At 56.6% G+C, this 15331-nt stretch overlaps 1 protein-coding gene across 1 annotated transcript in view; it reads right to left on the bottom strand.

Moving 5' to 3' along the window:
* Positions 1-15331, bottom strand: part of FAM178B (family with sequence similarity 178 member B) — a 104991-nt gene that overhangs the window by 20997 nt on the left and 68663 nt on the right. Inside the window, exons 12-13 of the mRNA XM_059659063.1 lie at positions 15220-15317; positions 4559-4646 (exon numbers count right to left, since the gene is read on the bottom strand). Of these exons, the coding sequence (XP_059515046.1) occupies positions 4559-4646; positions 15220-15317 (186 nt within the window). The remainder of the gene's footprint in view (positions 1-4558; positions 4647-15219; positions 15318-15331) is intronic.

Genomic DNA, 15331 nt, shown 5'->3' with positions numbered 1-15331 from the left:
GCAGTGACCTGAGAGTGTCTGGAGCATACTGACGCCTGAGGCTGGAGCCCCGCTGCTTCTGGGATAGTCCAGGGAGTCACAGGAACCCCAGGAGGCAGCTGGACCCTGAGGCTCTCCTGAAAGATGCACGCTTTGGAGTTGTTGCGTGCTGACCATCTACAGAAGTCCTGATCCTCACAGCCTGAGACGGGGAGCCAAGCAGTGCAGGCAGCAGACACTTCTGCCAGCAGGGCCTGAGGACCTCTGCCCAGCACTCGTCCCAGACCCTCTCCCCCACACCAGTGCTCAGCCCTTGCACCCCATTGCTAGGGAATCAGTTGATAGGTTCATCAAGCACTTGTGCATTAAGAAGGACAAGGAAGGGATGGCCTGGTCTTCTGACCTGCCATTCAGTACTAAAGCTCAAGGAACCAGCAGGCACCTGCCACCGGAAATGGCAGGTGCAGTCCAGGCTGTCACCACAGTGCGAGCCAAGGAGGGGCTGGGAAGCGCAGGTGACTCATGCGGGTGAAGGGCAGGACTCTGGAGCCAGGGCCTTGCTGCTGAGTGACCCTGAGCAGTGCCCTAACTGCACCTGCCTTGTTTCCCCATCTGTGCAAGATGGGTGATAACAGTCCTTACTCCTGGGGCGGCTGTGAGAAAGAGTAAGCTTGAGATGGCCCTGGGACACGATCCAGTTGGGAGGTGATGGGTGAAAAGGAAGACGTGTCGGTGCACAGAGCCCTGTGTGGAGGCGCTGAGCTGGCTCGCGAGGCGGCTGAGAGGAATGGGCCGCCCTGGCAGGCTGCGCAGAGGAGAAGTTGGGAGGGGGGCGTGTGGGCTGAGCATGGGCAGCTGTGGGCTGCAATGGCCCTTTGAAGGTGTGTTTCATGAGGATCCGTCTGACAAGCCAGACTGGAAAGGGGAGTGCCTGCAGCTGACACCAGGGAGGAGGCCATGGCAGCGGGGCTGGCGCAGAGATGGGGAAACACACGGAGGCTGTGGGCAGGCCCGAGCTGGTCCTGCCTCTCCCAGCCACCAGGCGTCTGGCACGGCCTTGCACAGCTGTACTGCCCGCTGCAGACTCCTCTTGCAGCACAAGCATGGACCAGCCTCCAGGGTTGGCTCAGGACACCGCTAGGAGCTTGTTCACTGCCTCTGTCCCCTGCTCACACCCTTTCCCGAGGGCGGCTCCCCTGCAGAGCCCCCAGGCCTCCCACCACACTCCCCTCACGCACAGGCTCTTGTCAATAAAATCCAACCAAAACAGCACTGGCCGATGTGCATCTGTGTTTAGAGTGTCAGCTGGACTGAAGGGTTCAATTCTGGTAAAGGGCACATACCTTGTTTGCAGGCATGATCCTCAGCCCTGGTCAGGGTGTGTGCGGGAGGCAACCAATCTACATGTTTCTCTCACATCAATATTTCTCTTTTTCTGTCTCTCCCTCTCCCTTCTCTCCCTCCCACTCTCTCTAAATACCAATGGGAAAATATCCATTAACAACAACAGAAAGCAAAACAAAATCCCAAACCTTGAACTGATGCTGACACTGGAGTCACCTCTGACTTCCCAGTCATTGCCAAATGCTACGGGCGGCTACCCCTACCGGACCCCACCGTCCGCAGCCAGTCCTGCCCTCCTTGACCTTGGCGCTGGCCTCGCTGCACTCTCCTGACACTGCTCTGCTCTCCGTGGGGCTCGGTGACCGCTCTGGAGCCCTCTGGGATCACTCAGCCTCGCCCCCACCGTCCCTGCTGCATCTCTGCCCGCCCTGCCCCTACCACTTGGCATCCCCCGTAACACTGTCTGGTCCCTCTGTTCTTCACAGAGATGTCCTGTCATCAGCTGTCACTTATGTGAAGTGACCCCTGTTCAGGCTACTCCCTCACCCAACCTCCCAAGGTCTCTGTCTGGAGAATGTTCCCCTGTACACGAACCAGCAACTCACTGCCACAAGTGTACACCCACAGTGTGCACCCGCAGTATACACCCAATATACACCACAGTATACACCCGCAGCACACACCCGCAGTATACACCTGCAGTATACACCCACAGTGTGCACCCCCAGTATACACCCGCAGTATACACCCAGTGTGCACCCGCAGTATACACCTGCAGTATACACCCAGTGTGCACCCGCAGTATGCACCCAATATACACCACAGTATACACCCGCAGCACACACCCGCAGTATACACCTGCAGTATACACCCCCAGTGTGCACCCGCAGTGTGCACCCGCAGTATACACCCAGTGTTCACCCGCAGTATACACCCACAGTGTTCACCTGCAGTATACACCCGCAGTATACACCCGCAGTGTGCACCCGCAGTATACACCCGCAGTGTGCACCCGCAGTATACACCCGCAGTGTGCACCCGCAGTATACACCCGCAGTGTGCACCCGCAGTATACACCCAGTGTTCACCCGCAGTATACACCCACAGTGTTCACCTGCAGTATACACCCGCAGTATACACCCGCAGTGTGCACCCGCAGTATACACCCGCAGTGTGCACCCGCAGTATACACCCAGTGTTCACCCGCAGTATACACCCACAGTGTTCACCTGCAGTATACACCCGCAGTATACACCCGCAGTGTGCACCCGCAGTATACACCCGCAGTGTGCACCCACAGTATACACCCAGTGTTCACCCGCAGTATACACCCACAGTGTTCACCTGCAGTATACACCCGCAGTATACACCCGCAGTGTGCACCCGCAGTATACACCCGCAGTGTGCACCCGCAGTATACACCCGCAGTGTGCACCCGCAGTATACACCCGCAGTGTGCACCTGCAGTATACACCCGCAGTGTTCACCCGCAGTATACACCCGCAGTGTGCACCTGCAGTATACACCCGCAGTGTTCACCCGCAGTATACACCCGCAGTGTGCACCTGCAGTATACACCCGCAGTGTGCACCCGCAGTATACACCTGCAAGTGCACCCGCAGTGTGCACCCGCAGTGTGCACCCGCAGTATACACCCGCAGTATACACCCGCAGTGTGCACCCGCAGTATACACCTGCAATGTGCACCGCAGTGTATATCGCGCTCCTTTGTGGCCAGCTCTGTGCTAGGTGCCAAAGGGCAGCAGGAAGCAGGAGCCATTTGGTCTCTGCACTCAAGGAGCTGCTGGTGTGTGTGTGTGTGTGTACAGACCATGAACAAACAAACAAGAAAATATCAGGAGGTGAACCCCAGGAGTAATTGAAAGACAGGGTGACGGTGCCTGGGTACTTGGGTTGGGTGGTCAGGAAAGGCCTCTTCAGCCGGAATCGGAATGACAAGAAGCTCCAGCTGTGCTGAGTCCTAGGGGAGGAGCTTCTAAGGCAAAGGGGACAGCTAAGGCAAAAGCTAGCGGGGCCTGCTCTGACAAGCCAGCCCTGGTCACCTTGCTGAGCTCTGTCCCTGCCTCGGCAGACTCAGCATACCGTCTGCCTGCCCCGAATGTGCTGGAACATTCTCTCAGCACTCTGGGTAAGGGGTTGCACCTCCAGTGGCCAGGCCTGTCCTGCCTGTCTCCGGGGCTGAGCTGGAGGGTTGGGCTGTACCCAGCACTTCTGGGTTTGCAGGTGGGGGGTAGGGGGGGACTCTTGGGAGGGTGAGCACATTCTCAACCTCCCTGCCATACAGCCTGGCTGGCAGGGACCCAGGCTGCCCGGGGCCCTGAGGGATGTTCTCTGAGCTGCGAGGAGGTTGTAGTCAGAGCTTTTTGGAGAGCAGAGGGCCGGGAAAGAAAACAAGACTGCCTTCCACTGCCCTCAGGATGCCTGGCGCTGGCACAGAGGTCACTGAAAGGGGGCAGTTTCAGTTGAGTAGCATTTGTTTTCCACGTATAAAAAGTGATGTAACAGCCCTGGCTGGTGTGTGCAGGAGGCAGCTGATTGGTCTCTCCCTCTCCGTTCCTCTCTCTCTAAAACAGTGGTTCTCAACCTTGGCTGCACATTAGAATCACCTGGGAATCTTTTTAAAATCCTGATTTCTGGGCCTCATCCTCCAATGAGGCCCAGAAATCAGGATTTTAAAAAAAGATTCCCAGGTGATTTTAATGTGCAGCCAAGGTTGAGAACCACTGCTCTAAAAAATCAAACATATATATACACTTTCTTTTTTAAAAAATGGTATCACCAGGGGCTGCAGGAGGAGGGAATGGAGGAGTTAGTGTTTACAGGTGGTTTCTGTTCGGGAAGATGAAGTTCTGGAGATGGCTGTGGGGACAGCCTCACAACACCGTGAACGTACTAAGGCCACTGAACTGGACACTTTAAAATGGCTAAAAATAGTAAAGTTTATGTTATCTAAACTTTACCACAATTTTAACAAAAGGCAATACACACACCCTGCTCCCCACTCTATCCTCAGAGCCTAGCACACAGCAGGCATATACAAGTAACTGTCCAACGCAGGGATATGAGTGAAAATTCAAACCGCCTGGCTCTCCCGGCCGGAAGCACCTAACCTTTGGGAAAAGCATGGGGACGAGCAGGCCAAGGGGAGAGCTGTTCACTCGCCCACCGGCTTCCCAGGCCCCAGCAGACACACCTGGCAGAGGCGCACACTCACCTGGGCCTCCTCTTTCCAGAGCAGGGCTGCCTCCTGCTGGCCCAGCATCCGGGCAATGACCACGAGGCTGAGCTGGCGTCGAAGCTGCCTGTGAGAGAGGAGGGAGGGGACCAGAGTGCGCAGTCAGAGTGGAGGGGTTGATATCCCGGGGGGGGGGGGGCGCGGGGGGAGGACACCCACCACAGAGAGACGAACAAGGGAGAGCCGCTCTGTCTGGAGTATGTGGGCTTTCTCATTTATTTATTTTAGAAGTAATCAGCCACGCATGATGGGAAAGTTAAAAAATAAGCAAACAGAAAATTTAAAGCAACTGGTAATTTCAGGGTCTAGCACAGTGTTTTTCTTCTCAGTTTGTTTTCTCGCTCTGTGCTTACACTTATCTGTGGACACAGAGATAGGGCATGACCGATCCCTTTGCACAGGCCCTGCCTGTTCCTACCTTTCAGCCCGTGCAGGGTCAGGGAAGGTGGGCCGCCTGACTTTCCCTGGGAGAACCCCTCCCCCAGCCCAAACCTGGCTCCCAGGGTGGGCGAGTGAGCCCGGCCTGGCCCCCGCACAGTCCCCGTGAGCGAGCCACTGGCCGGTGCGGGCGTCTTGGCCGGACCTGACCGCTGAGTGCGTGCCTTTCCAGCAGGGCCACTTATTTGGCAGAAGTGATCCCCCAGCGGCTGGTGGCCATCTGCCTCCCTGTGGGCGCGCCTGAAGGATGAAGCAGACCGGATGGAGAGCGAGCCCTGGCAGCAGCCAGAGCAGCTGTGCCTGAAGCCTCCAGCCCCAGGACCGTGCGCTCGCTAGCAGTTGGCTGGTTGTGTGAGCCAACGAAGTCCCGTTTGCTCGAGTCATTTTGAGCTGGCTTCTGAGTCTAGCACCACACGGCTATGATTCACTCATGATGGGCTGCCGTCTCCTCTCTTTAGGAGTGAAGACCTCTGATGTGAATTTGAGATGCTAATCGTTGGGCTCTGATTTCGAGTCCTTGAGGGCTGGAGTGGGCCAAAGAGAAGAGAGGAGGGGAGTGGAGACCGGAGGGGGGAGAGGTGATGGGAAGGGGTCCAGGGCGCCTGCTCCACTCCTGCCACAGCCTCCACCAGGAGGTTACGTCTTGAATGCACCCCCACACCTGTTGCCCACCTCGGAGCAGATGGCAGCCCGTTGCACGCACTTTGATGTGGCCGCAGCCCCTACTTCCTGCGGAAAGCCGCCACCAGGGAAAGCGAGGAGAGTTCTGAGCTGGAGGAGAGTTGGGCTGGAACTGCTCCTCAGAGGAGAACCGCCCTCCAGTGACTGCACTGTGGAGGGACCACAGCGTGGACTCAGCAACTAAAGGAGGGAGGGGACGTGGGAGCAGCAGGCTGAGGGCAGCACTGAGAAATGACGCTGCCCTAGGGAAGGACTTGGGGAGCAGGACTGAGCCTCCTGCACCCTCCACCCCATGCCCAAGGCTGCCCAGGCCCCCATGGTGCTGGGACTGCGGGGCTGGGCAGGCTGGCATCTGAACCAGGGCCTCATTTATTTTCTTCACTAGCACTTAGTCAAGAAAGTCAGAGGAATCAACAAAGCGAGGCTCTTGATTAAACAAAGAAAAAAGGCAGCAGCCGGCGGTACCACTCCCACCAGGATGAGCATGAGGAGGAGGGAAGGCCCAGCGCCAGGAGGGTGTGTGCGGAGGGGCTCGCACACAGCTGGTGGGAGCGCACCCTGGGGCCCCCACTCAGTAAACTTAAAGATCTACGGAAGCCGCCCACATGCCCACCTCGTGGCCCCGCAGTGCTCGTCCCGGACACCACGCACGGAAATAAGGAAGGCGGAAGCGCGGCCGCACGGGGTGGGTGAAAGATCCTACAACCAACCCTGCACGGATGACCGTAGACCGCCTGCCAGCTCATCCAGCAGCATTCACGTCCCCCTCAGTGCCGTGTGCAGAGGCCAGACACAAAGGAATAGCCCTGGCGGGCAGCTTGGGCAGAGCCGCGTGCAGATGTGCCAAGGTTGCGGTTCGATCCCGGTCAGGGCACGTATAAGAATCAAACAACGAACACATGAATAAGAGGAACAACAAATCAATGTTTCTCTTTCTCCCTTCCTCTCTCTAAACATAGATCAATAAAAAATTAAAAATAATATATGTATGATTTCACTTATAGAAAGAACAAAAACGGGCAAGTACCAGGCCTTGGAGTGGGGATACTGGTGACACATGGTGGGGCAGGTTCTACTCACGTTTCATTTCTTTTCTTTTCTTTTTTTAATATTTTATTGATTTTTCACAGAGAGGAAGGGAGAGAGATAGAGAGAGTTAGAAACATCGATGAGAGAGAAACATCGATCAGCTGCCTCTTGCACATCCCCCACCGGGGATGTGCCCGCAACCCAGGTACATGCCCTTGACTGAAATCAAACCCGGGACCTCTCAGTCCGCAGGCTGATGCTCTATCCACTGAGCCAAACCGGTTTCGGCCATTTCTTTTCTTTTTAAAATATCTTTATTGATTTCAGAGAGGAAGGGAGAGGGAGAAAGAGATAAAAACATCAATGATGAGAGAATCCTTGATTGGCTGCCTCCTGCATGCCTCACACTGGAGATCGAGCTCACAACCCAGGCATGTGCCCTGACTGGGAATCAAATTGTGACCTCCGGGTTCATAGGGTCAATGCTCAACCACTGAGCCACACTGGCCAGGCATGGCTCATTTCGTGATCTGGGTGCTGGTTCCACAGGCTCAACTTGTGGAAATCCGCTGAGCCATACACTGATGGTCTGTGTTCTGTTCTGTTCATATGTTACAGTACAATCAAATAATTACTTAAAGAAGGAATCCAGCTGGGGGAGGAGATAGGATTGCCAGATTTGGCCAATAAAAATATAGGATGCCCAGTTATTTTTGAATTTCTTATAGATAAACAAAGAATGTTTCAGCATACGTTTCTACCATGCCATATTTGCATGGTATCTGGCAACCCTGGGAAGGTCTGGCCACTCCCATCCATTCTTGACGGAGAAGATGTGACATTAACCAGCAAGAGGTCGTCTGACCCTGTCTCCTGTCAGCCTTGACCTTCTCCGCAGAGGGCTGTGGGTTCCCACCTCACCTCCCGAGTCCTGAGTGGACTGCACCAGCACAGAACACAGGAGCCCTCATTCTGGGTCCCCTGCACTTCTGAGTACCCCTCATCCTGAGTTCCTACGCCGCCGAGTCCCCCTCAGCCCCACCCTTCTGCCCTCCCTGGCCCATCACACACCCTGCATGGCTTCCCTTCACAGTGAGCCAGGACCTGCTCTGCAGCTGCTCAGAGCCCCAGCAGCTGGCGGGGAACACAGTGGGAGGTAAATGGCCCCTCTGAGCTGCTGCGCAGAGCGAACGTGCAGCCAGAGTCAGAAGTCCTGCATCTGGGCATCAGTAATCCAAGCCAGGACTGCGAGGCTCCTTGGCACAGTGGGCAGGCGGGGAGGGCCCCTGGGTGGGGGTGTGGGCAGGCAGTGAAGCAGCCGGGGTGGGTCCAGAAGGGAAGAGGCGGTGGGTGGGTCAGGACAGGGCGGCTGTCCAGAAATGAAGAAAGGCCCAGAAAAAGCACTGAGGGGGTGAATGGATACAAATCCCACATCTGAGAGCGATGCTCCGCCTCGCCGCCTGCCTTCTACCCTAACGGCTCTCCCAGCCTTTTAAACACAGTCCCCTGCGCTCTCAGCTCCCACAGGGAGAGGGGACAGGACCCCTTTCTAGTTTAAGACAGAGAAGTCACTCTGCAGAGGAGGAAAAGCAAGGTGCACCCTAAACACCCCCCACCCCCACCCCGCTGCAGGGGGCAGGCAGAGGGCCGGGCAGCAGAGGATGGCCTGGGCTCCTCCCCCCTGGAACTCGCACCAGGCGGACAAAGGAGGACGCAAAAGCCACTGGAGCGGCCCAGCCACTGTCATATAAGGCAAGGCTCCAGCCCAGGCTCAGCAGGCCCGCCTCGCCCTGCCCCCGCCACTCCCGGGGCCTCCCGAAGACCAGGACACTGGAGTAGCGCTCAGAGGAGCCCCAAGTGCTGGGGAATTTGGAAATGATTTTTCCAAACACTCAGCAGAGCTGGACGTGGAATGCACCCCCTCAGCTCCTTCAGGGACAGCTCAGCCGGCACCCTGCAGAGAAGGCAGGGTGGCCACCAGGCAATTCGGGTCCCCGGTTGCCCGTCTTCCCTCCTCCAGGAGCCAGGCCCTGCAAGGCTGAACTACCCTAAAAGGCCATCAGGCATCTGGCCAAAGGCGTGAGCCGCCTTTTCCATGTCTCTAGGGCGGCTCAGGAAGCAGCAGCAGCAGCAGCAGCCTATTCTGAGTGGAAATGCCGCCCAACACCCTGCCTCAGGGTGCCTGCCTGGCTCACCTCTCACCCACCTGCCCCAGGCCCTTCATGAGGTCTCCCTCCTGCACACAAGCAGGCACTGCCCAGGCAGAAAGAGCCAGGGCCTAGGCCAGTGATGGTGAACCTATGACACGCGTGTCAGAGGTGACACGCGAACTCATTTTTTTGGTTGATTTTTCTTTGTTAAATGGCATTTAAATATATAAAATAAATACCAAAAATATAAGTCTTTGTTTTACTATGGTTGCAAATATAAAAAAATTTCTACATGTGACACGGCACCAGAGTTAAGTTAGGGTTTTTCAAAATGCTGACACTCCGAGCTCAAAAGGTTCGCCATCACTGGTCTAGGCTCAGAGCTGAGGACCACCTCCTCCGTGGTCTGCGGGCATCCACACGCAGGCTGCGGCACCCCTGACTGTGGGCACACAGCGGGGACAGGAAGAGACGGCGGGCGGGGTACAGACAGCCACAGGCCCGTTCATGAACCGCCGGGTGGCATCTCGAAGGATCCACCCTCTTCAGCCGAGATGAAACCCACGGGGCGCTGCCGCTCTCCACTGTGCCGGAGAGCGAGTTCTGCAGGTCCCCGTTCTGTGCACGTTCCAGCCTCGCAGACCCACCTGCGGGCGGGAGCGGAGCGGGAGGGTCTCTCTGCAGGGGGAGCCGGTGAAAGATCCTGGGGAGCAGGCGCAGTCTCTCCCAGGATGTGCTGGTGCCACACAGGCGGCCCCATAAGGAGCACTGGGGGCCCCCTCTGCGGGGGTCCTTCCTGATGCGCATTATAACTAAGTGGAAAGGTTACTGCTCTTTAGCAAATACATAAAGCTCATATGGACAATCGCAAGACAAAGTCCTCCCTTCCTTCCTCTTTGTTTTGGTATAACCTCAGGCTTAGAAAACACCTAAACATCACCCTCTACCATCTGCCTGGCCATCCATTCCAGCAGCCCTCACAGGCTGGAGGGAGGTGCAGTGCTTCCACCAGCTTCTCCCCGCGCCACTCTGGGCTGGGTCCTCCCAGGGCATCGCGGCAGGGCAGGCGCCCGGGGCAGAGGCCCCACGATGCGGGGCAGTAACGGATTGAGCCCAAAGGCTTTTGCACACATCTTGCTGTCAAATCCCACTTCCTACATCTTGCTCTTAATTGTGCAGCGGGGTGGGGTCTCTTTTCTACCCAGCCCATCACTAGGGTGTGTTGAGATCTTCGGGGATCTTCCTTTTGCTGTCAGTTGTATTCATGCCCCGCGTGAATCTATTGTTCCGCTGATGGCCTCGTCCGAGGAGATGCTGCGTTGCCTGGTCAAGCTGGTGGTGAAGACAGCAAGCTGGTGGCCACAGCTGCCCCCAAGCAGACTCCATGGCCAGCAGTGCCTTCTGACGATGAGCCCGTCCAGTTTACATCCCTCGGCCCACGTTTCCTCACGGCGGTCCACGAGATGCAATGACGGCTCTACCCAATGCCCTGGGAGAACCTAGGTCTCCAGAGTACTTCCTGGCTGCCTGTCAGAGGAGAAATGAAGCTCGCCTGGCTTGATTTGCTCCCGGGAATCCTGGACGGCTGTGTGCTCACAGCCGTCACCAGGGAATGCAGCGCGGGCGGAGAGCACCTTCTGCCCCTCCCCAGGCCCCGCTCTCCCACCCCAGGGCACCCTCTGCCCCCCTCACAGGACTGACGCCGGGTCCCTACACTGGAGCGGACTTCACCTCCTCCCACACAGCCACATGCTGCCTACGTCTCCTCCTAAGGCCTCAAGTCCCTTCAGCCAATACGTGAGTCCAGTGAAACATTATGCCCCGGACAAAGAACACAGATGCAAAAGAGGAATTCTGTAGTGCTTCTCTCTCTCCATCAGTGTGAACATTTCAGTGTCAACCCAAACAGCACTCCCGGCTGCAAAAATAGCTGCACACCCTCACACAGGCCTTAGTTTTCCGCACAGTATTATCACCGGTCCATGTGGTCTACTCATCTCGCTTTTGAACCCTTTCTCCCATCTCCCTTTCTTCTTCTTTTTCTTTTAGAGAGAGAGAAAGGGAGAGGGATAGACAGAAACATTGATGAGAGAGAAACACTGACTGGTTGCCTCCTGCAGGTCCCCTACTGGGATTGAACCCACAACCTGGCATGTGCTCTGACCAGGAATTGAACTGGCAACCTCTTGGTGCAGGGCGATGCTCGACCACTGAGCAACACCGGCTGGGCCATAGTCAGTTGTATCGCAGGACCTCCTAGGCCCAGCTGAGCCATCTTTGTTTTTGGAGTCCGCTACTAAAAGATCACCTCTCTCTCCATGCTTTTTGAATTCTGCCCTCCAGAAGCGCCCGCTCCCCCAGCATGCTCACCGAGCCCCCCTTGCCACGCTCCTCCCTGGGCAGGCTCCAGCTCGAGGGGTCTGCAAAGGGTGCCAGCCATCAGAGCAGTGGTTCTCAACCTTAGCTGTCATCCACGGTAGGATGACAAGGAGGGATGCGTATTCCCCAGCGTGGGATGGGAAGCCTGGCGGGACAGAAGGCGCCCCGCACTGCCAGGCTTCGGGTGGTGGGCAGGTGCTAATGCCACCATGGGGCCATGGGCAAGCGGGGGGGGGGCCCTCCTTGGCATGTGGAGACTTCTGCTTCACGCATGCGCACTGGGAATGCCTGCCGCACAGGGGTCTGGCCGCAGGTGTCGCCTTGGCAGCCCTGCATGTAGTTGGAGCCGAAGCTGTGATGTGGATGGGATGGGTCTCAGGTCAGGACCACCCCTGGAGGGGAGTGAAGACAGCAGGCTTGGGCCAAGGGCAGCCAGGCTGCGATGCATTCATGGCAAAGCTGACCCCACAAGGAGCTCTGGGCTGGCGAGGTCCTTCAGAGATACCCAGAGTGGGGCCTTTGTACCCCATCACTGGGCTGCCCCCGAGGGAGGGGCCCAACCTTGGGGAAGGTGACCGGCTTCCACGGAGACAACCCTGGGGTGGGCTGGGGAGGCAACAAGATTCCGGCAGCTGGGTAGGGGCGTCGAGTTCCCCAATGGACAGAAACCACAGCGTCCGGCCCAAAGGTGCCCTGAGGCGGCGCCCGATGCAGAGAAGAGGGCCTGGGAGAATCCTGACGCACAGCAGGCTGGAGGGCAATCGGTGATGGCGACGGAGGAGGGGCCGGGGAGGGAGGGATCAGCAGTGGTCCTGTGGAACCCGGGAAGAGGGCGGTCGAGACACTGTTCATGAGAACGAGCCACCAGGTCCCTGGTGACAGCAGCTGAGGAGGGGCTGGTGCCACGAGGTACATCTCGTCCATTTCTGGCTCATAAGTCACTCCAACCACCTCCCTACACACTCACTCCTGAAAGCGAGCCGGCCTCTGCGGCCACTCCCCTCCCTCTCCTGCTTCGGTGGCTGCGTTTCCTTTGCTGTCTACCTCCCAGCTCCAGCCATGACCCCTTGACCTCCAACATGACCTTCACCTTTGTTTCTTGTTCTTCCAAACGTTGAACCCTTCTGAAACATTGAGGGCATTTTTATACGTGGGCTGCCTCCTTCTAGAACATTCTGAATGTCTTCCCAGGTGAGAACCCCCTACAGCACTCTGAGCTCTGAAGAATCAGCATGTGTCCAGGTTCAAACAAGGAGCAAGAGGAAGTGGGATGGAAGTTTGGAGAAGCAGCAGGAGGTGGAGGGACGGGGGTGGAGACAGACTGTTCTAAGGTAGGAGACTCACGAGGGCGACGATTTGCTGAGGAGGAAAAAACCAGCAGAGAATAAAAGCTAAAGGTGGAGGAGTAAGTCTGCTTCATCAGCCAGCTCCCCTCGGTGCTCAGAATCGCTGCTTTAGGCAGAAAGGGACTGTGCGGAGAGGACACTGGGGGCCTGGAATTCAAGGGAAGGTGCAAAACTGGGCTTGAAAACCAGTCAGGAGCCAACGGCCATGGCAGCAGTGAGCAGGCAAGTCCTGCAGAGGAAGAGCAGGCGGCTGCTTCGGGGCTCCTTGCCACAGGAGCATCTGCCTGGTGTGCCCGCGAGCCCCTAGGAGGTGACAAAGCTCTGTGTAGAGGGAGCACAGAGGGACTTCCCGCACCCAGGAAGGATGCCCAGCATCAAGGAACAACTGGCTCTTCCCCTTAAAAAGAAAAAGAGCCAACACCGGACTGTATCTCCGTCGCAGAGGCAGAGACAAGAGGCAAATTCTGGCCTGCACATAGTCATCCAATATTCAGGAGACTGACCAGGTTACTCCATCACTGGTCCAGGCGGAGGAACCCTGCAGGGAGCTGCGCCCTAAGGGGGCTGGGGGAGAGAACACACGAACGAATGCCAGGAGCATGTGGTACTTGGTAAGTGAAGGGAAAGGAAGACAATCAGGTCTGGAGGCCCCGCGGAGGGAGCCGACTTGGAGAGGATGGTCAGCTGAGGACTCTGTGAGGAGGCCACATTTGGCAGAGATCACAGTGATGCAAATGTGTGAGTCTCCTGCCCATGTGGGGGAGGGGAGTGTGCTGGAAAGAGGGGACATCAAGATGCAAGTCCCTGTGTGCCCCAGGGACAGCGAGGGGCAGAGCAGCGGCAGGGCCACATCACAATGTGCCTTACAGGCAATCTTGGAATGAACGTCCCTCCCAGCATGATGCGAAGCCTTGGGGGAGTCTTAGACAGGGAAATGACTCACTTTTTTGTGGTGGTTCTTTCACTGCTAAATGTCCTGTACGTGAGACTATTACGTTAAAAAGCACACGCACAGGAAGCAAGGCCTTAACTTTCTGAGATACCTACTGAACTAGAACGATCTGACGTCTGAGATCTGTTTCCTGATGATCCGGGGTAGGAAAGGTGGGAAGAGCAGGTAAGGGTGGAAGGAATCACCAAGGCCATAGTGAATGTCTGTTGAGATGGAACATGGATGTGTGGAGCCCGTTACAACAGTCTCTCTACTTCTGTATATGTTCAGCAAAACTTTAAACAATCATTAAATAGCTTGGCCAGTGTGAGGCTCAGTGGTTGAGTGTCGACCTATAAACCAGGAGGTCACGGCTCAATTCCCGGTCAGGGCACATGCCCAGTTGTGGACTCCATCCCTGGTAGGGGGGCCTGCAGGAGGCAGCAAATCAATGCGTCTCTCATCATTGATGTTTCTATTTCTCTCTTCCTCTCTGAAATCAATATAAGTATATTAAAAAAGAAATATCTGAATAGGTGTGCAAAGTTCGTATACATGGAAAGTCACTGGGTGGGTATCCAGAGTTAGGGGCCTGATCATGTGTCCATCCACAAGGGAACACTGCAGCTGTGGAAGAGAAGGCCTTCCTCATGAGTGTGCACATGCATGTGTACACGTATATGTATATGTACAGTATATGTGTATGTGTGTACAGCCCAGTTCTTTCAAATACCGAGCAAAAACTTCCCTTTCAGGACTATAGGGAGGCTTCCTCTCCTTCAACCAGTCATAGGAAAGAGACTGAGCCCCCGTCTCAGGACTGGAGTTGGACTCAGGCTGGTCAAACCCCGCTAGGCCCAAGGGACATGAGGCTGAATTAAAGCTCCAAGCTCCTCCACAAGCCACCCTGGGGACGGAGCTGCAGGGGCCGGCCCAGTGGGGGTGCCTTGAAGGCTGGAGGTTCTCCTGAGGTGGACCCAGGCCAGGCCAGGTTGTAAGGGTGGGCAGGGGTGTCATTCTAGGTGGGAGGAGCTGCAAGTGGACCAGCCAGGAGAGCAGAGGAGCTGGGGAGTGGCCTGCTCAGGGAAGGGCAATACACCCTGAGACTGGGCTAGTGTGGGAGAAGGAAGGAGAGAGGAGAGGGAGGCCATGGGTGCACTCCCCGTGGGCTGAGCTTGTTCCTTGCTCAACAGTGTGGGGTGCTGTTCTAGTGCAGGATGTGGCGTGACCAGGGAAGGGACCTGCTCCTGGAGGGCCATAGCCACAAACAAGGAAACACAGGAAGAGCACTTGGGGCAGAGACCAAGGCAGTGCAGACATAACAAACGATAAACCGAGAGTGTGAGAGGGGGATGGGAGGGGGCAGAGGTCAGGGGACCTCACGCAGGGAGGTCTAATGACAAGAAGGAACCTTCACCAACAGGGGAAGGAGGGCGGGGACACCACAGTCACCAGCTAACTGTACGAGACAATTGTTTTGCTAATAAAACCACGGTAAGGAAATTTGCTTTTTCCGTTAGTAATGAACTCATTACTGAGTGCTGTTTTTAGTCCTTTCCCCGGGGTTTTAGAGACCGCTGAGGGTGGGAGGTTTGCTGAGACTGGTGGGGATGGCTCTGGGTCCCCACACCCCACCTGCAGGGGCCGGCTGAGTGTCAGAGGGAGGAGGCCAGGAGGCACACCCACCTGCTGCGGGAGGTCACATCTGGGAAGAACTGCACGACAGCCAGCAGATTGTGGTGGTGATCCGACACCAAGCTCAGGGCACGGCACAGCTGCCGGAGCTGTGGGGACAGCC

Source organism: Myotis daubentonii, chromosome 12, assembly GCF_963259705.1.
Source record: "Myotis daubentonii chromosome 12, mMyoDau2.1, whole genome shotgun sequence".
In the NCBI taxonomy this organism is placed as follows: Eukaryota; Metazoa; Chordata; class Mammalia; order Chiroptera; family Vespertilionidae; genus Myotis; species Myotis daubentonii.
This window is presented reverse-complemented; position numbering and strand designations above follow the sequence as displayed.